General features: G+C 39.4%; 1 protein-coding gene and 1 long non-coding RNA gene across 5 annotated transcripts in view; one reads left to right on the forward strand and one right to left on the reverse strand.

Moving 5' to 3' along the window:
• Positions 1-2,468: 2,468 nt before the first annotated feature.
• On the reverse strand, positions 2,469-13,777 carry LOC120939652. Its single transcript, XR_005749336.1, has 2 exons — positions 13,660-13,777; positions 2,469-2,751 (listed from the first exon to the last, which is right to left on the reverse strand). It is a non-coding gene; the product is annotated as an uncharacterized LOC120939652 (long non-coding RNA).
• A 6,629-nt stretch (positions 13,778-20,406) lies between these two features.
• Positions 20,407-23,714, forward strand: part of GATA6 (GATA binding protein 6) — a 35,639-nt gene continuing 32,331 nt past the window's right edge. The window contains exons 1-2 of one of the 4 annotated variants that reach the window (XM_040354059.1): positions 20,407-20,733; positions 22,101-22,998. In XM_040354059.1, the coding sequence (XP_040209993.1) occupies positions 22,137-22,998 (862 nt within the window). In that variant the 5' untranslated portion in view covers positions 20,407-20,733; positions 22,101-22,136. Of the gene's footprint in view, positions 20,734-21,062; positions 21,233-21,319; positions 21,676-22,100; positions 22,999-23,714 lie in introns of those variants that run through there. The other 3 variants (XM_040354058.1, XM_040354056.1, XM_040354057.1) reach the window with 3 other exon arrangements.

The following is a 23,714-nucleotide window of genomic DNA, read 5'->3' on the forward strand; positions in this document are numbered from 1 at the left end:
GTTGTTCGTTTTTCGCATCACATGTGATTTTCATGCTGCGATCAAAGGTGCCTGATACAACATGCTGATTTTTTTTAAAAACAAAGCTAACGATGGCACAATCATATACGGCATTTACGTTTTTCCATCTACGGAATGTTCTGTTTTTGACTATTGTCTATGACAGGGATTTTAGCCCTTTCCTACACTACTAAAAAAAGTGACTTTATTTCTGTAATTATTGCTGTTGGGGAGTTCCCTAACATCCTGTCTCATAGAACAGTGTTTCTCAACCTTTTTCCAGGCATGGTGCCCTTGAAAAGTATTTTCTTTCTCCAGGGACCCCACCAAGGCTTGGTTCACATTACTGCATTTCGAGGAATGTGAGCAAAATTGCATGCATTCCTCACATGCAGACAAATGCGTTGCTCTTCAGCAGACGCACAGGGGTGCTATTAAAGGAGTTGTAAAGGAAACATTTTTTTGGGATGAAATGACTGTTTACAGGGTATAGAGACAAATAGTTAACTGATTCCTTTTAAAAATGATTAAAAATAGATAAAAATCAATCATATAATGTACCTACAGTTTCAATTTCGTTTTTGCATGCTGTTTCCTGCTTCTGTGATGTACAGAGACTCAGAGCCAATACAGGGCAGTGATGGTTTGTAAAACGAAACTGATTGGTGTTGAGGGGTTTTAGACACAAAGTAATCACACCTCCTTGATTAGTGACCACAGAGAGAAAGCTCCCATTACTTTTTTCATCAGGAAACAGACAACCAGGAAGTGTTCAGAACAGAGAAGGATTACAGCAACATCAGAGCAAAAACAAACAATGAGGACATGAAACCAGGACTGCAGTAAGGTAAAGGAAGCTATTTAGCTAAAAAAAAAAAAAATCCTTTAGTGACCCCTTAATTCTTAATGGTATCTCCACGTAGAGCAAACACAGAGCAATTTGGATGCTGCACGATTTAAAAAAGTGTTGGAGACTTCTTTCCCTATGTTTCTGCAGTTAGAGCAGCCCATAATTCATTTTAATGCCGCGTACACACAACCGTTTATAATGTCATGGAAAAAAATGATGTTTTTCTCGACTCGATTCTTGTCAAGCCTTCCTTGCATACACACGATCGTGAAAAAAATGCTCGAGCAACACGTACGACGGCACTATAAAGGGGAAATTCCATTTGAATGGCGCCACCATTTGGGCTGATTATGCAAATTTCCCTTCTCATAACTTGCTTCTGAGCATGCGTGTTTTTTTTCCTGTCGTTAAAGCCTACACCAGACCATTTTTCATGACGAGAAAAACGACAACGTGAAAAACTACGAGAAAAAATAGAGCAGGTTCTAATTTTTTAATGGCCATTTTTCTCATCGAGAAAAATGCTTTGGAGCCTACACACGACCGTTTTTAATGACCCATTTAAAAAATGGCATTTTTCTCGTCATGAAAAACGGTTGTGTGTACGCGGCATTAAAATGAATAGGCTGAACTTGAAGAGAAGATATGGACAGCCGCACGTCAAAAAACTTTAAAAAGGTGGCCTTTAATGGTAAAAAGGAGAAAAGGCTCTACAAAGCACAGCAAGCAGTGGGGTATATAGCTGATGCGTTTCGCACTGTGGTTCAGTGCTTATTTATAGCTATGAATAAGCACTGAACCCCAGTGTGAAACGCGTTAGCTATTTCACTGTGCTTGCTGTGCTTTGTAGTGCCTTTTTTCCTTTTTACCATTAAAGGCCACCTTTTTAATTTTTTTTTGGTGTGCGGCTGTCCATCTCTTCAAGTTTTGCTTCGTACATTGCCGGCACCCATTTGGTTCTGAGAGGACACTGATTGCATAGTGCACTCTCCGGGAGCGTCAGTCTTCCCCTCTCAAAATGAATAGGCTGCCCCCACATGGAGCACGCAGCCACACAAATGTGAACCAAGAGTTCATTCACATGAAAAATGTTGTTCCTTCTATGTTTGATTTTACAATACACATGTGCAATACAATAAGTTTGATTTTCTCAAACCAGAACCACATTTACAGTTAGAATTTAGTTTGATGGAGACGAAATTTGCAAACAATAGTGAATTTGACACCATTAAAGTGATTGTAAAGGTTCTTTTTTTTTTACTTACCTGCTCTGTGAAATGGCTTTGCACAGAGTGGCCTAGATCCTCCTCTTCTGGCATCCCCTGCCGACGCTCTCTGTTAATTTTCTTCTCTGTGTGCCACTATAGGAAGCTGCTTCCTATGGTGGGACATGTGTGGGCTTGATTCCAAGCTGCGCTGTGCTTGTCTATTAACATACACAGTGCGGCTCAGCTCCCTCATCACTGGGTTTGATTGACAACAGCAAGAGCCAATGGCTCCCGTTGCTCTCACTGAGTCCTGTGAGGGAGAGAGAATAGTTGCTGAAGCTAGACTTAGGGGCATGCCCACCCAAATGTTAGTGGACTATCTCGGTACTGATAAGGAATAATAAAAACAGTTGCATTAAAAAGGATTTATTACAGATAAAAAATACAAAACAATCATACAGATCAAAGATTGGACGAAATCTCTACTAGTTTCGCTGGAATAGCGCTTCTTCAGGAGAGCCAATCTATAAAATACATAATACAATAAAGTCATACGATACAGTTCAGCAACAATAAAAATTACATAGAAAACAGTAGGGGTAGCTTACCCGATGAGTAATAAAACAGTTGCGGAAGGCGGACCGCCCAAATAGTTTCCCCCCGCGGCGGACATGGGGGATAATGCGCCGATCTCTGGGTAAAGGACATACAATTGATTGAAAAAACAATATAAATATATAAAGATATGAAATTTATAAATATAAACTATGGTCAGGTGGGTGGAGGGGGGCAGGGAGGGGGGGGAAGGTGGAAGGGGAGGGAGAGGGAAGGGAGGGAAAGAGGGGGGAGGGGAGGTAAGAGGGCAGAAAAGAAGGGGAGGGGGAGGAAAGGGAAGGTGAGGGAAGGAGGGGAAAAAGGGGAGGGGGGGATGGAGGATAAGAGGAGAACCGACCATGGGGGTATAATTGGGGGTAGAGCTTACCACCGCAATAGAGTCTGTGGGTACATTAGAAGAAAGGGCCAAATAAGGGAGGGAATCCTGGTGTGGTGCATACAGGTGGACAGGATGGATTAAAAGACGCTTCCTGGTGCGAGTGCCTAGGGGGTCATTGGGGGTGCTATATGCAGTCTCACTGGTAACTAACCAGTATAGTGTCAACCATAAAGGTAACCATATTTGTGACAGGGAATGCATGGTAATGCATGGACTCAAATTGATAGGCACCTATAGGTATCCCCGGGGCACTGCAACCCATGTCAGTCCTCGCTAAACACCAGGACGAGATCCATGCTGCTCATCCATGGGCAGAAGCCCATTAAATGAGCTTCCTAACCAAGAGACATTCAAGCTTCCCCGCACAAAGCAGGTGCGCGATTAACGCCGCTGCACCTGTGCGCTCGAACCAGTCTGGGGGCGGGAGGCCCCGAGGTAGGGAGGAGCAAGCGGGGATGAACTAAGGGGGACATCCCCACCAGAGGAAGCACAGGTCCGCCGCTGTGGGAGGGGCGGGCAGCTGGAGACCGCACCATATACCCAGGGGATGCTGATAACAACAAATGAGAAAAGAATAAACAAGAGTAGAGACATTCTTAATACAGTGATAAAAGTAGTGGGGGTGTAATCCCACCACATGATTACTGTTATTGTGGCAATATGTGACATAGTCACCTAATAACTGGTAGCAGGGCAAGAGGAAATTCTAATAGGCATGGCTGAAGGCATCATTAAAAATTTTAAATAATTATAAAATTAATAATAATTATAAAATTATAAAAAGTGACCAAGTGAATAAAAACATAACGGTGAGAAGAGGTTAATTTACATACAGAACCATGAGTGCTCAGAGTGTGAAAACCCATTAAGATAGGGACATCACATACATCCCTAAGTCCATATTAGAATTAAAATAAAAATTTGAGACAAGGTGCTAGAAGATGCTGCAATAAATATGCAGAACAATAGGTGAAGAGTAAATAGTTAAGAGTAAGTGGAGTGCATACCCGAGAGAAACATTGTTGACAAGGTAAGAGTGTAATTATGTTACTGAGTCACAAGATTATGACGAAGAAGTGCACTAGATAATTAATAGATGCCCAAGTAGGAGAAAAGGACCTTAATGTCGAGGTGCATATATATAGCAAAATTATAAGCGTAATAAAGAAGAAGAAGAAAGTCACTGTGTGAACAACGCCAAAATGAAATGTTCCAGGAGAAAAAGAGGAACCAAGAGGGAGGTGCAGCTGCATTAATGGAGCTAAATGTGTGGGTAACACATAATAGTTCCCATACGGTTGGAGATTAAGTCTAATCCGTTGAGACGAATAGCCTTAGATTAATCCATCCTGTCCACCTGTATGCACCACACCAGGATTCCCTCCCTTATTTGGCCCTTTCTTCTAATGCACCCACAGACTCTATTGCGGTGGTAAGCTCTACCCCCAATTATACCCCCATGGTCGGGTCTCCTCCTATCCTCCATCCCCCTCTTCCCTTTTTCCCCTCCTTCCCTCACCTTCCCTTTCCTCCCCCTCCCCTTCTTTCCTGACCTCTTACCTCCCCTCCCCCCTCACTCCCCCTCCCTTCCCTCTCCCTCCCCTTCCACCTTATATATTATATATTTCATATCTTTATATATTTATATTGGTTTTTCAATCAATTGTATGTCCTTTATTCAGAAATCAACGCATTATCCCCCATGTCCGCCGCGGGGGGAAACTTTTTGGGCGGTCCGCCTCTGCCTCCGTTTTATTACTCATCGGGTAAGCTACCCCTACTGTTTTCTATGTAATTTTTATTGTTGCTGAACTGTATCATATGACTTTATTGTATATGTTTTTTATAGATTGGCTCTCCTGAAGAAGCGGTATTCCCGCGAAACTAGTAGAGATTTCGTCCAATCTTTGATCTGCATGATTGTTTTGTATTTTTTATCTGTAATAAATCCTTTTTAATGCAACTGTTTTTTATTATTTCTTATCAGTACTGAGATAGTCCACTAACATTTGGGTGGGCATGCCCCTAAGTCTAGCTTCAGCAACTATTCTTTTGCCCCCACCCTTCCTCTTAATAAAGTAATGCATTAGGGTAACAAATCTGAAGTCTTTACAACTGATTTAACCATTAGAAATCTTAGGCCCCGTACACACGACCGGATCTGTCCGCTGGGATTTATCCGCGGATCAGTTCCAGCGGACAGATCCGGTCGTGTGTAGGCCCGAACTGACATTTTCCAGCGGATAAAAAACCAGCCGACGGATTACCAGCGGATAAAAATTTCTTAGCATGCTAAGAAATCTATCCGCTGGAATCCTGTCCTTCGGACTTATCCGGTCGTCTGTACAGACTCACCGGATAATTCCGCCCGATCCGATCCCTCGCATGCGTCGAAGTGATTCGACGCATGCGTGGAAGTATTTACCTTCCAGGGTCGCGCATGTCGCCGCGTCATCGTCGCGGCGATGGCGCGGCCACGTCACCGCGGATGTTTTCCGCTGGGATTTTGATCTGATGGTGTGTACAGCCATCAGATCAAAATCCGCCACCGGACATATCCGATGGAAACCGTGGAGACCGTTTTCATCGCATATCCGCTCGTCTGTACGAGGCCTAAGAAACACTCCAAATACAATTTTTACAAACACAATTCTACTGGTGTATGGCCAGCTTAAATTGCCCCTAGTATGTGTGTGTGCTTGTTAGGTAGGAACTAGTGGTGGCCTATCCATAAGGTCTACAATCTACATGCAGGGCCCCGGATGCATGGATTCCAATGAGGGGAGGGGGGGTTGAAGCACCGGGCTAGAGCCAGAGGCAGATGCACGATGAGGACACCGCCATGATGCCGGGAAGGAAACACGGGAGAAGCTGGCCGCCCGTCGCCCAGAAGGAAGTGCTGCCTGAGGTAAGTGTTGCGGGTGACCAACCGACCTTAGATTGTTAGCTCCTTGAGGGCAGGGACTGATGTGAATGTACAATATGTAAAGCATTGCATACATTGTCGGCACTCCATAAATATGTCTAATAATAAATAAAAAAATAGGTTTGGGCTGGGCATTTGCTTTTTTTTCAGTGGCAGCTCAGCATTTGGAGTAGACAGAATAAGCAGTCTGTGAGATGGTTGAGTTTAGTTGAGTTGAGAGGCATCTTAATATAGCGCTGTCTTACCCCGAAGGGTCCTGACGCAAGCCAGCCATTGACACCAGTGAACAATCAAACATGTATGAACTGACCATCTCACACTTATACAGTATGAATAAAGAGATATGCTGGCCTGGCAACTGCCTTTGTGTATCTCTGACACCCTAAACAGGACAATGCAAGACACACAAGTATTCCAGCGTAGAATGAGACAGCAGGGCCAGGATGACATTTGCAGGCAGTCTTGGTGCCAGCTTATCTTAAAGAAAGCAATAACAATTGCTCAAGGTCTTCCAATCTGCCTGATCACTTTCTCAATGAGTGAGGTCATTAGGATCTGTTGTGTGCTAACCTACAGACATTAGATTTTCTCTTTAACCAACCAAAAAGAGACTGTCATCAAATCTTTATAGTCACCTGGTTCTGAAAAATTAATTTATACTGAAAATGGTGGAACAAAAAAAGTCACGCAGAGCTGGAGGATCCCAATATAGATCTGTGGGACAGTGCAACTACATTATTTATGCATCAATTGAATACAAAAAGTCGTTATTATAATAATATTTTTTTATGCTGGGAAGAGTAAATCCTAACAACAGTCTGGTATGCGTTTTGCTCCTGGTACAAGTTGACAATTGCCATAATTTTTGATCTTTTCCATCACAATGTAAGCCGTGTTGTAGTATTTTAGTGAAGTTTGCAAACTTCCCCAGAGCCTGCCGGCTGTTACATCACCCCCGCGTGCGTTCCAGTTGTGCTCACACAGCACAATGCCAGGACTTATGCAAATTAACTTATCAGATGGTCAGTCAATATCTTAGAAATGATTTACTGGTCAACCAAATTACACATTGCCATTGTGTTCATGGGGTAAAAGCATTATATTCTTTGTAAAATGTTACATTTTATAGTTAAACTAACTTGATCTTTTAAGATGAATTAGACTTTCTAATAAGTGCCATATAAAATTTACAAATATATGTATATATATATATATATATATATATATATATATATATATATATTAAGCTCAAAACCAAAAATTGTATATGTTGCGGCTTACCATTGATTAGATTTGGTAGCTCTTTTCATCTTATACACCTCTTGTATTAGACCCCTTTAACACTGGGGCCGCCTGTGCATTCGCTGTGAAGCGCTACTAGTTTTTGTGGCGCTTTACAGCTGTTTAAGTGGCGCTTTTTGACTGCTAGCGGGTAGCTTTTAACCCTAAAAAAGGGGTTAAAAATTAACATGCTGCGGTGCTTCCAAATCGCTTTTCAGGCATTTTTCATTCATTGCCATAGGCGTGCGCACAGGGTGTGTCAGGTGTGCCTGGGCACACCCTAATCACCCCATGCGCATGAGCATTATCGCTCTGTGTACCTGCAGGAGGATGGGAAAGATCTGCCTCTTACTGGCTCTGCCAATCTTTGAGGGAAAGGGAAAAAAAGAAAAACAACTTTGGGGATAAAGGATTTACATAAATTAATAATAAAAAGCTGCTCATTGTCAGTGTTAAATAGTATGTCTCAATCCTCTAAATGCTATATCTGTAGGATTACTTGTTCTGTTAAAAAACAACAGACTTTCTGACAGGATCAGCAGGTGAAAATAAAAAAAAAGAAAGTCTAAAAATGAAAACGAAAGCAGCCATCACATCTAAGAATTGGAAAGCTGCAATATAATAAATGTTTGCTTTTAAGTTTCTTACTGCTTTAACCAAATTCCACCTCTCCCTCACAGCATAATAACATATATTGTTGATCAGTTGTTATGGTATAGCACTTTACACAAAATGCTTTGCCTTTTTAACCACTTGCCGCCCGCCAATGACAGATTGATGGCGGCAAAGTGGTTGTAGAATCCTGACTGGACGTCATATGACGTCCTCAGGATTCTGAGCTGCTGCGCGCCCCCGGGGGCACGCATCGCGGCGATCGTAGTTGCAGGGTGTCAGTCTGACACCCCGCAACACCGATCTACGTAAAGTGTCTCTCACGGAGACACTTTACCACGTGATCAGCCAAGTCCAATCACGGCTGATCACGATGTAAACAGCAAAAGCCGGTAATCGGCTTTTCCTCACTCGCGTCTGTCAGACGCGAGTAGAGGAGAGCCGATCGGCTGCTCCTCTGACAGGGTGGGTTTGTGCTGATCAATTATCAGCACAGCCCCCCCTGAGGATGCCCACACTAGACACTGATTGGCAGGCATTGTTTGGCACTGATTGGCATCCATTAGTACAACACATTAGTTAGTGTCCATCTATGCCCATCCATGCCGCCCATCTATGCCCATCCATGCCGCCCATCTATGCCCATCCATGCCGCCTATAAGTGCCCATCCATGCCGCCTATCAGTGCCCATCCATGCCGACTATCCCTGCCCATCCGTGCCGCCTATCCCTGCCCATCCGTGCCGCCTATCCCTGCCCATCTGTGCCCATCCGTGCCACCTATCTGCGCCCATCTGTGCCACCTATCCGTGCCGCCCATCAGTGCCCATCCGTGCCACCCATCAGTGCCGCATATTGGTACCCATCATCAATGCCACCACATCAGTGCCACCTCATCGGTGCCCATTAGTGCCACCTTATCAGTGCCAGTCAGTGCAGTACCATCAGTGCCCATTAGTGAAGGAGAAAACTTACTTATTTACAATATTTTATAACGGAAACAAAAAAAAATGTTTTTTTTTCTAAATTTTCTGTAATTTTTTTTTTTTTTTTGCAGAAAAAAAAATCCCAGAGGTAATTTAAATACCACCAAAATAAAGCTCTATTTGTGGGTACAAAATGATAACAATTTAGTTTGGGTACAGTGTAGCATGACCACGCAATTGTAATTTAAAGTGCAACAGCACTGAAAGCAAAAAATTGGTCTGGGCGGGAAGGTGTATAAGTGCCCTGTATGGAAGTGGTTAAATATCTAGCTAGCTGATTCTATTATATTCTAAAATGGGGAGGTACAGTTGTTTACTACTGTAGTATATAACAAGAGTGATTTTTAATTGAATTACAAGGTTAAGAAAGGAGGGGCACCCAGCATGGAGCCAACTCCCTTATCAGCCAATGCTATATAATGTAGATTTAGATTATATAAACACATTATAAAGTAAAATGTTTTAGGGTGGTACACGGAGACTGATTGTGGCAAGAGACAAGCAAATAGGGTTTGCCTGGGAGGTTGCAGCAAAAAACATTTCTGATCTTTGGACGTTTGTTGGAAAATATCTGTGGGAGCAAAAGACATTTCTTTTTATTCGCCAAAAGAGAAAAAAATTGTTCATCATGAAGAAGAACCGGAAAGGAGGTCATGGTGGATCTCAGTAGAGATACATATACAGTAAAACCTTGGTTTGAGAGTAACTTGGTTTGAGAGCATTTTGCAAGACAAGCAAAACGTTTTAATACATTTTGCCTTGATATAAAAGCGATGTTTTGATATAAGAGTAAGGTCATGTCACAACTGAGTTTAAAAGAGAAGAGAGGAGCCTCTAAATTTAGCAATATATTTACATTTAATGAAGGTACAACATTAAGCAACTTATTGCTACACTTGGAGGTGCCTCTCTTCTCTTGTATACCCTTTAAAAAAATGCTTTGATATACAAGTGCATTGGATTACAAGCATGTTTCTGGAACGAATTATGCTCACAAACCAAGGTTTTACGGTATGGGCAAATGTCCCAGCACTCTGCATTTATGTGACATCTGCGGCCAGCCTGGCATCCTCTTTTCATTGAAAGCTGACAGGATGGTGTTTGTTGGCAGCATAGGTGTGCGCACAGGGTGTGCCTGGACACACCCCGTGTGGCACATATCCCCCCTGTTTAGACCCCTGATATTTCCCCCAAATAAAAAAAATCAAATTTTTGCTGCTAAAAAAATTTAAATTGTAAAAAAAATTATAAAAATAAAAACTACTGACACCATCCACTGCCCTGCTGACACCAATCTCTGTACTTATGGCACCATCCACTGTTCTAGTGACACTGTCCACTGCTCTGCTAACACTGTTAGATTATATACACATGCACACACACGCATATGTGTTTGAACTTTGGGGTGCACACCCTAATGCAATAGGCTGCCCACACCTATGGTTGGCAGCAGGGGTCAAGTCCTGTGGAAAAAAGTGTGGGAACTCCCACCCAAGATCCATTCCCCAACCAAAAAAAAAATTGATACGCTCATATGCATATATATTTCACAGAAAATACTGGTGCTGGCCTGACTGGCCTCAGGGTGCTTGCTGGCTGGTCAATCTATATATATAAATATATATTATAGCAGGGTACAGTGTGTCAGTGTCAGGGCAGAATGCGTGTGACGGTGTGAGGAGAGGAGACGCGGGCTCACCCTAGCGTTGCTGTGCGACTCCGCCTCCGCGTGATGTCACACGCAACCGGCCGCGTACTGAAGGACAGGTGGCAGGCGAGGTTGGAGTCTGGAGGAGGAGCTCCGAGTCTGCTCGGCTCAGTTCGCCTGCCCCTGACAGTGACTCGAGTCGAGTCCTTCACCCAGCATCGCCGCTTAGTGAGGGATCGGCTCCGGCGGCTCAGCTGCTCGAGGCTGCTCTAGTCCTGCAAAGGGAACGGCGTTCCTGCTGTGAAAAAAGTGCAGGGATGCTTTTCCCACTCGTTAATGCAGATGTCGAGCCCTGGTTGGCAGACATTGATAGAACATCTCCAGGTGTCTGTGCTAGTCAATGCACCCCTAAACGAAAACAATCACATCTTGCTACCTTTCATCTATGGATATAGGACAGGTTAGGAAAGACAAGCTCCAGATAAGGGATGAGCCGAACACCCCCCCCCCCCCCATTCGGTTCGCACCAGAACCTTCGAACGGACCGACCGTTCACGCGAACATTTAGAACCCCATTGACTTCTATGGGACTCGAACTTTCGAATTCAAAAGTGCTCATTTTAAAGCCTAATATGGAAGTTATTGTCGTAAAACGTGTTTGAGAACCCGGGTGTTGCCCCAGGGAACATATCAGTATCAATGGAAAAAAAAGTTTCAAAAACGGTCTTTTTTCTGGAGCAGTGATTTTAATGATGCTTAAAGTGAAAAAAAAATAGAGAAAAATTCCTTTAAATATGGTACCTGCTGGGTGTCTATAGTATGCCTGTGAAGTGGCACGTGTTTAGAACTGTCCCTGCACAAAATGAGATTACTATAAGAAAAAAGTCATTTAAAACTGCTTGCGGCTTTAATGTAATGTCTGGTCCCTGCAATATGGATGAAAATTATTGAGAAAAATAGCACAGACACAGACAGTACACACACCACATAGCTTTAGGTGCACACTGCAGAGGACACGGGCAGTACACACACCACATAGATTTAGGTGCACACTGCAGAGGACATGGGCAGTGCACACACCATGTAGCACTGCTTTAGGTGCACACTGCAGAGGACACGGGCAGTACACACACCACGTAGCTTTAGGTGCACACTTCAGAGGACAATGACAGTACACACATCACGTAGCTTTAGATGCACACTGCAGAGGACACGGGCAGTACACACACCACGTAGCTTTAGGTGCACACTGCAGAGGACACAGGCAGTACACTACGTGAGAATACTGCAGCTAGCACAATCACCTGCCTGCCTGTCAGTAAATTAGGAAGAGCGGATCTAGCTAAACTATACAGTGTATAAATATATATACAACACCTGGGATGCATATACAGTATATGCATCCCAGGTGTTGTATATATATTTATACAATTGTGTACTTAAAAGTGGGTTATGCCTGTATATCCTCTACACACTGTGGGCCAGATCCACATACGTGTAGAACGGCGCAGCGTATCAGAGATACACTACGCCGCCGTACCTTACCTGGCGCATTTTCGAATCCTCAGCGATTTTGCGCCGTAAGTTACGGCGGCGTAGTGTATTTCTGGCGGCGGATTTGAAATTGGGCGGGTTGGGGGCGGGTTTCATTTAAATAAAGCGCGTCCCCGCGCCGAATAAACTGCGCATGCGTCGTCCCGAAATTTCCCACCGTGCATTGCGCTAAATGACGTCGCTAGGACGTCATTTTTTTAACTTAGACGTGAGTTACGTCCATCCCTATTCACGGACAACTTACGCAAAACAAAAAATTCAAATTTCGACGCGGGAACGACGGCCATACTTAACATGGCAAGTCTATGTATACGCCGAAAAATACCAGCTTTAACTATACGCCGGAAAAAGCCGACTACAGACGACGTTCGAAAATGCGACGGCCACGCGTACGTTCGTGGATCGTCGTAAATCGCTAATTTGCATACCCGACATGCAAAACGCCACCCAGCGGACGCCCAAGTATTGCATCTTAGATCCGAAGGCGTACGAAGACATACATCGGTCGGATCGAATCCAGAAGCCGTTGTATCTTGTTTTGAGGATTTGAAAGTACACCGGCGCATCAGTAGATACGCCGGCGTACTTCGTCTGTGGATCTGGCCCTGTAACTTTAACTGACTAGCCTGCCTGCCTGCTCTATCTACCTACAAAAAAATACATTCTCTCTCTCTGTTTTCTCTCTCTTAACCACTGCAACACACTACACAAGGCCGACCTGCAGGTGGCCTTTTATAGTGTGGGCGTGTACTAAACCCCCTGAGCCATAATTGGCCAAAGCCACCCTGGCTTTGGCCAATTATGGCTCTCAGTTTTTTGCGCGCTGTGATTGGCCAAGCATGCGGGTCATAGTGCATGCTTGGCTAATCATCAGCCAGCAATGCACTGCGATGCCGCAGTGAATTATGTTCCATGACACGCCACTCGAATTTCGGCGCAAACGGCCCAAAACGTTCGTAATTCGACGAACGATCGAACATACGTTGTTCGAGTCGAACATAAGTTCGACTCAAATACGAAGCTCATCCCTACTCCAGATACCTCCATCCGACTTGGTTTTCTAATTTGGCCAATTATTTTCCCTGATGATCCTCAGCCAGAAGTACCTACAGGTCACTCATAGACATGATATTATCTTCTGATCTGGCCAAGTGGCCATAAAAAAAGCCAAACCAGGGACTGTCTTCATTTATATGTGCATCTAGAGACACGAGTTCCCCAGTCTCAATGTGGTTGTCTGGATTAGGCAACAATCCCTCAAATCAACGGACACCCTCATTTGCAAACCTTGTCTCCTCCTTATGAGCACCATGTAGCCACTGTAGCAGGGAGTCTGTTTATTATTGCTTTTCTTTGTTTTTCATGGAACATTTGTAACCATTGAACCCTGTGCTCTGTTTGTTTATTTGCTCTACCTGGCCAAAAAAAAATCTGCAAGGTTTAATAGGCACCAGGAGAAATGATCATTGCAATGCTCTTGTGTTCTAGCAGTGCCATAAATACTACACAGCTGCACTGTATTAGTATTTAGTATTATTATGTTACCTTTTATTGTATTATTAAACTGAAGTCAGATTTTATTTGATTTATGTTTTCTTACCTGTAAAAATAAAGAGATCACAGGGTTCTGATTGGCTGATAGGGGAAACGCATATATTTTCTTTGTACTTTATCTAAGAGCAATTTAAAAAAAAATGCAATTTATTGTAATTTTTGACTGCAACCCTTGAACTTAGCATCAAAAATACTTTTTTTTTTTCGGTAAAAAACACATGATCGCTCTTTTATCCTCTCTTCACATTTTGCAATTGCTATTGTTTATGTTTTAGTATCAGATCTGTGTGGATATTTCTTTCCTTGGAAGAAGTTCTTGCTTTTGACCTAATACATTTCGATTTCACTGTATATTTTATATACTGTAACTTTATCCTACAGTTTTTTTATTGTAATGACTCATTTTATTTGAAATAAACACTGGGGTAGATTCAGGTAGGGCTGCGCACTCTTACGGAGGCGCAGCGTACTGTTTTAACGCTACGCCTCCGTAAATTACTTGCGCTACGCTTCATTCACGAAGCAGTAGCACCGTAATTTGCGCGGGCGCTCCGTAAAACTGGCCGGAGTAATTTAAATGATCCCGTAGGGGGCGTAGATCATTTAAATTAGGCGCGTTCCTGCGCCGAACATAGTGCGCATTCTCCGTCTGGAAACTTTCCCGACGTGCATTGCGGTAAATGACGTCGCAAGGACGTCATTTGCTTCAACGTGAACGTAAATGGCGTCCAGTGCCATTCACAAAACACTTACGCAAACAACGTAATTTTCAAAAATCGCGACGTGGGAACGACGGGTATACTTAGCATTGGCTGCTCCTGCTAATAGCATGAGCAGCCTTACGCAGAAACGGACGAATGCAAACGACGTAAAATGCGAACGCCGGGCGCGCGTACGGTTGTGAATCGGCGTGAGTATGCAATTTGCATACTCTATGCTGACCACTACGGGAACGCCACCTAGCGGCCAGCGTAAGAATGCAGCCTACGATACGACGGCATAAGAGCCTTATGCCAGTCATATCTTAGGCTGCAGTCGGCGTATCGAGCTTTCTGAATCAGGAGAAGTTGATATGCCGGCGCAACTAAGCAATTACGCTGCGTATCTATGGATACGCAGACGCAATTGCTTTCTGAATCTACCCCACTAACTTGAATGAAAAGAAAAAACACATGATCACACCATAATGCTAATATTATCCTAAATAATTTGTTATTACATGGCACCCCCTGCAAGATGACATGAAATGCTCACATTTTGTCATCTGCTAAATTGTATAGAGGAGAGGTGCCAGTCCTATAGATGTGCTAAAGCGCTGAGTAGCAGCAGTCTGGGTGCTGTGATGAGAGATAATGTGATAATTTCTCCACTCAGGTAGACTTGCACCAAAGGGACAATTACATTACTGATCACTCCTGCTGGGCTCTCCCTGCTGGCTTCATTCACAGAGGCTTTGGTGTGGAAAAATAAGCAGCTTTCCTGACATTTGCCTCTTTCTACGTAATATGCTAATGAGCTCAGCAGACAAGCTAATCAGCACTGGCTATATATATGTGGATAGCTGGAGATAAGGCTCAGGTCACCTCCAAGTCAGAGACCTCTACAGGGGATGGATGAGCAGAGGATGGACTGGAACTGCTGCAGGACAGACATGAAGACGACCTATCTGATCCACACACTGCTCATCCCAATAGCAAGGAATAACAGGGGCCCATTTAATAAAGCTGGTCATACACTATGCAATCTGATTGTACATGCTTTGTACAATCTCAGTTTAGACTTACCAAAATTGTGTAGTATAAAGTCATATCTAAACAATCCAATTACATAGCAAAGAATCATGCAGGCCCTTTATTCTACATGGTAGCTGGTAGGTCTAAAGAAGATTGTATAATCCAATTGATTAGTGTATGGTCAGCTTAAGAGAGACATTTTTCACCAACTTGATATTATTATTATACAGGATTTATATAGTGCCAACAGTTTGTGCAGCGCTTTACAATGCAAGGAGACACTACACCAACAGTACAACTCAAAACAAGAGGATTAGAGAAGCCCTGCTCCTGAGAGTTTACAATCTAAAACTTGAAATCGGGTTCAGGTGTGGATCAGTATGATTATTATTATTATTATTATTATTATTATTATTATTATTATTATTATTATTATTATTATTATTTATAATTGATGATGATGATATAATAATAATAATAATAATAATAATAATAATCATTATTATTTATATATGGTGATGATAATGGTGATATAATAATAATAATAATAAATATAATTTATTTATTATTATTATTATTATTATTATTATTATTATTATTAATAATACAAATAATAATAATAACAACTTATATACTTAATAATATAATAAATAAGTATAATAGTTATTATTCTTATTATTATTAATAATAATAATAATAATAATAATAATAATAATAATAATAATAATAATATTATTATTATAAATTATATAATAATCATTATTATTTTTATTTATAAATGTTAATGGTGATACTGATATAATCATTTATATAATATAATAAATTAGTATAATAGTTATTATTCTTATTAATAATAATAATAATAATAATAATAATAATAATAATAATAATAATAATAATACATCATATTATTATTATTATTATTATTATTATTATTATTATTATTATTATAAATTATATAATAATAATAATTATTTTTATTTATAAATGTTAATGGTGATAATGATATAATCATTTAAATAATAAATAACTAATTATTATTAATTATATTATTATTTATAAATGGTGATGGTAATGATGATATAATAATAATAATAATAAATATAATTTATTTATTATTATTATGATTATTATTAATAATACAAATAATAACTTATATACTTAATAATATAATAAATAAGTATAATAGTTATTATTCTTATTTTTTTAATCCAAAAACAAGTTTATTAATCACAAATTTGACACTTACAGTCCAAAGTACCGCAATCATAACCAATATAGCAGTTATTATTCTTATTAATAATAATAATAATAATAATAATAATAATAATAATAATAATAATAATAATAATAATAATACATAATATTATTATTATTATTATTATTATTATTATTATTATTATTATAAATTATATAATAATAATTGTTATTTTTATTTATAAATGTTGATAGTGATAATGATATAATCATTTAAATAATAAATAAATAACTAATTATTATTAATTATAATAATTATAATTAATAATATTACTATTGTTATTATTATTAGCATCGTCATTTATACATAATAATATTTATTATTGGTATAAGGTTATTTCTGATTGCACATCTGAAATAAAGAGCTGCATTTAAAAAAAAATTAAAAAATAGTACATCAGATTATTTGGGGTTTATTTTCTAAATGTAGACGGTTCACTTTAGTTTAGAATAAGGAAAAGCTGTGTTTACTTCAATAATTCAACCTTGTACACACACAATTTCTGTTTTTTTTTTTTTGTTTCTTGGTTTTTGGGTGTTTTTATATCTTGCACGTGATTAGATATTTATAGTTAACACCGTTTCACTGTATTTACTAAAACAAGAAAAAAATAATGAATGTTCCCTTTTTAATGCAAATACTCAATGAACAATCTCTACTCCCAATCCACAATTTGCAAGGTGAATGTACATTTGGTGAAAAGGGTAAAGCTTTGTTCACTTTGAATTCCCAATCACGGAAAAGAAAAAAAAAATGTTTTTGGTTGAACTTGATTCACCTTATTCACTAATTAGGGGAACAGTCAACTCTGCTAATTTAATATTCTCTATTTATGTAATAACACGACCCTAAAGTTATTCTGGCACAGTGTTTTCAGATGCAGATAGCAACATTTACATACTGAACTGATTCAAAGGTTTTCCTAATTATTTTGTTTTTGTTTTTGGAGACAAGTGCTTACTATATTAATTAGAGTATAGAGGACTGTGTTGGAAAATTGCCGTTTGCAATAAAAATGGGTCAAAAACCTGAAGGATGGGGAAGAAATTAAAGACGAGAGAAATTTGGGTTGATTTGCTCAAGGAGTTCATCTTCAATCAAAAAATGCGTGAATATTTTTTTCATTTATCCAATCACGTGAAAAGCACCTGAATATAATATAATATAATATAATATAATATAATATAATAGAGCATTATGGTGTGCGTTTAATAAACGGTGTTATTTCTTGCAAGTGAACAAAAATTAATTTTTCACATGATTGGATAATTAACCTGAATATTTAAGCGATTTTTTTTTTTAAAGTCAAGATTATCAATTTATTAGTAAAAGTGTGCAATTTAAACTTGGGAAAACATTATTTGTCGCAAATAAAAAAATGTTTTTCATTGTTAAAAAATGTGTCTTTCTATCCTGTTTTCTTCTGTTGCTGTTTGTTTTTAGCTGGCAAGGCATTCGAAGGTGTAAATCTTTTTTTTATTGGGAATCATTGTATTACAAATACATGATAGCCATGTAATGTACATTATCTGTGCTTATAAACTCCAAATAAATATTTTTATAGGGCCACATAAATTCACACCAAAAGCAGCTTGTCGGCGTGTCTTCTGGAATTAATCCCCCACATGGCAATATCAATCAGAAAGGCATGGGCACACAAGGGTTAAAGCTAATTCATGTGAAGGCTCCAGACAGAGAGGGGAAGAAGATGCGCTATGACGTCACCATGCTGACATCGACCAGACAGCCGAAAATATGGAAAATCAGCGGCTTTGCTGCGCCCTGTCTGTGTGTATTGTGGCGAGCAGAGTGGATTGCTGGCTGATTTATGTTGGTACAATGTTATCTGGGGGAGCTGATACAATAAGAAGAGAATTGTGTGCCTTGGAATTCACTGCCTGGCTAATTAGACCTATTTAGACAGCCCATATTCAACAATTAAATGTTGATTGTCTTAAAATAATAAATTACACCGGTTTACTGGCTTTGTATTCACAGAAAGGTCTGTCTGGGCATCCTTCATCAAAGAAAGGGGAGAAAATCAAGTCAATAAAAATATATATATTCCACCAATCTGAACTGTAACTGGGTGGAGATGTATCAATTGTTATAGCTCGATTAGTAATTACTTTCCCAAAAAGAGGAGACAGTTACTATACAAAGGGATTACTTTTGTTTAATCGGAGTCACTTAAATCATTCTCCTTATAGTTTAATATTTTCTACCACTGCTACTACTTTTACTACTAATAATAATAATATGTTTTAATATTTCAAATCATCTATGGTAAAAAAAAAAAAAAAAATACTACTGTTACTACTACTACTACTACTACTACTACTACTACTAATAATAATAATAATAATAATAATAATAATAATAATAATAATAATAATAATGATACATTGTAATATTTCGAACCATCCAAATTACAAAAGTCTATTACTACTAGTACAACTACTAATAATATTACTTCTACTACTAACAATAATAACCATAATATATTTTAATATTTGACCATCTCCATTCAACATGACTATTACTACTTAATAATAATAATAATAATCATTAATATTTGTATTATTGTTACTATTATTATTATTATTATTATTATTATTATTATTATTATTATTACTACGATTGTTTCGTTTTCCTTGTCTGACTATTACTACTTAATAATAATAATAATCATTAATATTTGTATTATTGTTATTATTATTATTATTATTATTATTATTATTATTATTATTATTATTATTATTATTATTATTATTATCACGATTGCCTCGTTTTCCTTGTAGAAAACTTACTGCTCGCTATCTGAAATAAAAAAAACAAAAAACGGAAAATAAATTAGAGACTTCTAGAAATTGATTAAAATAAGACATTACAAATATGTTTACACTGCTCGTGGCGAGCAAATTCATATTATGCCATAGAATTTCAAATAGGAATCGTAGAGAATAAATGTCTTGATTATTAAACTAATTAGAAATCTTGTTATATTATTACATAATAGACAGCTAAGGTTAGCAAGAGCAACAATTGTCAATTTACTCTAAAAATGTAAAATAATATTTGCAAAGAAGTTATAGGCAAGGTTAAATTTTAACTTTTAGCAATTGCGGTAAGAAAGGTTAAAGTACAGGAGAAATAACGTATATCTAGATCTATCTATCTATCTATCTATCTATCTATCTATCTATCTATCTATCTATATACATATATAAATATATATATATCTAACTCTATATATATATATATATATATATATATATATATATATATATATATATATATATATATATATATATATATATATATATATATATATATATTACATATCTATCTATCTATATATTTAATCTGTCAATATATGTATTAATATATGGCATGTATATCTATCTATATATCTAACTCTATATATATATATATATATATATATATATATATATATCCAACTCTATATATATATATATATATATATATATATATATATATATATATAAAACTATATAAAACGATATATAACTATACATATATATATATATATATATATAAACTATATATATATATATATATATATATATAAGTGTGTGTGTGTGTGTGTGTGTGTGTGTGTGTGTTTTATGTATCTGGTAAGAGTGCTACTAACCTTAGTACAGGATTACATTGGACCCCCCATTGATCCCCTGGTAAGGAGGGCATGGCCCCTAGAGAGGAGAATGCTGGGTACTATGGCAGAGCTGGTGACAGACCTGCTCCTGATAACCTCATTCAGGGGACACTCACATCTTTTTATTTTCACTCACTTTCCTGCTCGGACAGTATCAGTGTGTCCACAGAGGAGATAACCAGCAGCTAAAAAGTGCTTTTGCTGGAGGTGTCAGGGGACTAGCAGCCTACCTGTGTGACCTGCCTTTGACTTACCTGTTCACAATGAGAAGGAGGAGTCTATTTACTGACATGTACTACTCAAATAGGGACCTGTGATCCAGCCTGGGTCCTATGTATTTTCTTTCTCCTGAGATCACACCATAGCTCATGTTTCAGCCTACAGGACAGATATTCTCAGCGATTTGGATATATGATCTGATGATTGGAGGCTGTTTATTCTTCCATTTAGCAGGTAAGGATATAGATTTATTTTTTTATTTTTTATTAGTATTATTATCTGTGGGGCTGCTGTGAGTTGTAAAGCTTTGATCATGTGTTTGAGAAGAGACTCGTGTTATTGTAGCCCCCCCCTTGTTGGATAGATCCATGCACACACCCCATAGTGGGCTGCCCACCCTCCCCATGCTATGGCCATCAGTCAGCCTGTCTCTGCTGCCTGGGTGAGGCCAGTGCAGTGTTTACAGTGGGGCTCCATGTAAAGTGCTAGGACTGGCACCCCTGGTGAGCGTTGTGTTTATTTAGAGCTGCATGAATCCAATCAGCAGTTGCAGCAATCTGAAGGCAGAGAGCTGTAAGAGGCGCCTCCTCCTCCTCTTCCTCCTCCTCCTCCTCCTCCTGCTTCACATTGCAAAGAGACAGAGGAGCCCCACAATCGCCTCTGCTGCCCTGATCTGCACTCTGTACGATCGCTGGATCTCTCTGCACCATCAATGGGCTCTGCCAGGATATAGGTTAGCACATGTCCTTTTTACTTTTCTATATGATCTGGGGATATGCTGATTTCTGATCTAGTAAGTTGAGTTAACTCTTTTGCAGCAGAGACACATTGGGAAGTGAGGGGTTAAGACTGGATGCAGTACCTGGCCACCTGGCTGCGGTGCCAGGCACCGATCTGTTGGGAAGTCAGTGTGCCAGCTCTTTGCTCAGCTCTGTTGATAGTGGAAATGTGCCATTTGTAAGGTGTGTTGCCTGAAACACGCAGGCAAATGTAAACGTTGGGAGGCCCTAAGTAAATGGTGCTGCCTGGCACATAGTTGCTGATGGAGGTATATTGGCTTCCCCTGGCTCTCCCCTCCCATAGATCTGAGTCAGAGAGAGTGTGTGGATGGGGCCAAGCACCTCTCCTACACAAGGAAGGGAAAGGCACAGCAACTTCCCAGAGCTGCAGGATATGGTATATAGAATATGGTATATAGAAAGTACTACAGAGCTGACTTCAGACAGACTCAGGATTGGGGACTGTTGGTGACAATTCACTTTGTAGCCTTGACCATGAGCAGTTCTCTTGCTGAATGGACTTCATGGGGTTAACCTGATGGGATTGTCATTTGATGATATTTGCTGTCTGATCCAATAATCTGCTCCTCTATTCATACTGGTGATGAGATTTGGTGTCTGGGTATTTAGGTGTTGAGGGACTTTTTGTGTAATATTTGATGTCTCCTAATTTGGTGTCTGATCCAATAATCTGCTCCTCTATTCATACTGATGATGAGATTTGGTGTCTGGGTATTTAGGTGTTGAGGGACTTTTTGTGTAATATTTGATGTCTCCTAATTTGGTGTCTTCTTGCTTTTCTCCATGGACTGTCTCTAAAAGGAAGCACGCGTTTCGGTGCCCATTCCTCTCACCTGGATGGACCATCCTGGGGATTCCTGGTCCGATGTCAAAAGACTCAGCATAGGAAACACCTTGTACTCTTCTAAAATCAAAGAACCTGACAGCTCGTCCTCATCTCCATCGTCTTGTTCTCAGGGGGACCTGGGTTCCAGCAGAGCTCACCAGTCGGACAACGAGAGGAACCAGGCTCTACAGGAAGGCAGGTCGCCTACTACTGCCCACCACCTGGGTCTTACCCATTTCTCCACCCTACCCAACCCGGAAGACGTCATACTTTTCAGGGATTTAGATCACATCAACAAACTGATCTTACCCAACAGAGACTCAAGATATAGTACTTTGCCTGAATCTCAAGGGGACATGTACCAAACCCTGACCATAACTGCGACTCAGGGGCCTGTCAGCTATGATGGCTCACCTGGAAGCTTCATGCACTCCGCTGCCAGCTCTCCGGTCTATGTGCCCACTACCAGGGTTGGATCTATGCTTACACCCATCTCCTACCTTCCTGGCAGTGGCCATTCCCAAGGTTCCCACTCTGTGAGCAATCACTCAGTGTGGTCCCAACCCGCATCAGAGACCTCCTCATATAACAGCAATAGCCCACATGCCTCCAGCAGATACCATTACTCTCCCAGTCCACCCATGGCCAATGGGACCAACAGGGACGCTGGTTACAACAATGGCATCACCGTGAATGGCAGAGATCAATATACTTCCTTGGCTCGGCCTATAAACGGATCCTATGCTAGTCCCTACTCGTCTTATATGCCACCTCCTCTGCCTACAGCCTGGCCTTCTGGACCCTTTGACAACTCCATGCTGCATAGTCTTCAGAGCAGACCAGGGGGCATCCCTATGAGAGGACATCCTGGAGGTAAGGACAATGTATCCAACAATGTATCATTATCGGCCTTGGGGGTTAGTGTTTCATATGGATCTTTTCCTACAATATAAAATGTATATCTAAAGATATAGATATGTCCCAAAAAAAAAAGGTACATCATTTAAGTGTTGAAGAGTTAAAGATCTGTCATGGGGGAATTACATAAGACTGATATATTTATGTACACCTACATGTTTACTATTTACGAAAGTCAATGAGCCTATACCGTCTTTCAAATGATTATCACCACATATATATATATATATATATATATATATATATAAAATAGCCTGCTAATGGACGAACTGAAATAGGTATATGTGATATATTTATTTATATATAGATAGGACGTGAATATTTTTGAATATTTAATCTCATGAAGGCCACGCTAAGAGATCTTAGGTATTATTGGGGATAAAATGTTCATCATTAGATATTAAGCTTTTTGGTTAAACACATATTTCGTTATGATCCGAGTTTCGGTCAGTGTGCACTTCTTTCTTCGTGGCATTTTCTCCATGTCACTGTATATATATATATATATATATATATATATATATATATATATATATATAAATATCTCTCTCTCTCTCTCTCTCTCTCTCTCTCTCTCTCTCTCTCTCTCTCTCTCTCTATATATATATATATATTTATTTATATATATATATATATATATATAGATATATCTATATCTATCTATATATCTA

Source organism: Rana temporaria, chromosome 5, assembly GCF_905171775.1.
Source record: "Rana temporaria chromosome 5, aRanTem1.1, whole genome shotgun sequence".
Classification (NCBI taxonomy): domain Eukaryota; kingdom Metazoa; phylum Chordata; class Amphibia; order Anura; family Ranidae; genus Rana; species Rana temporaria.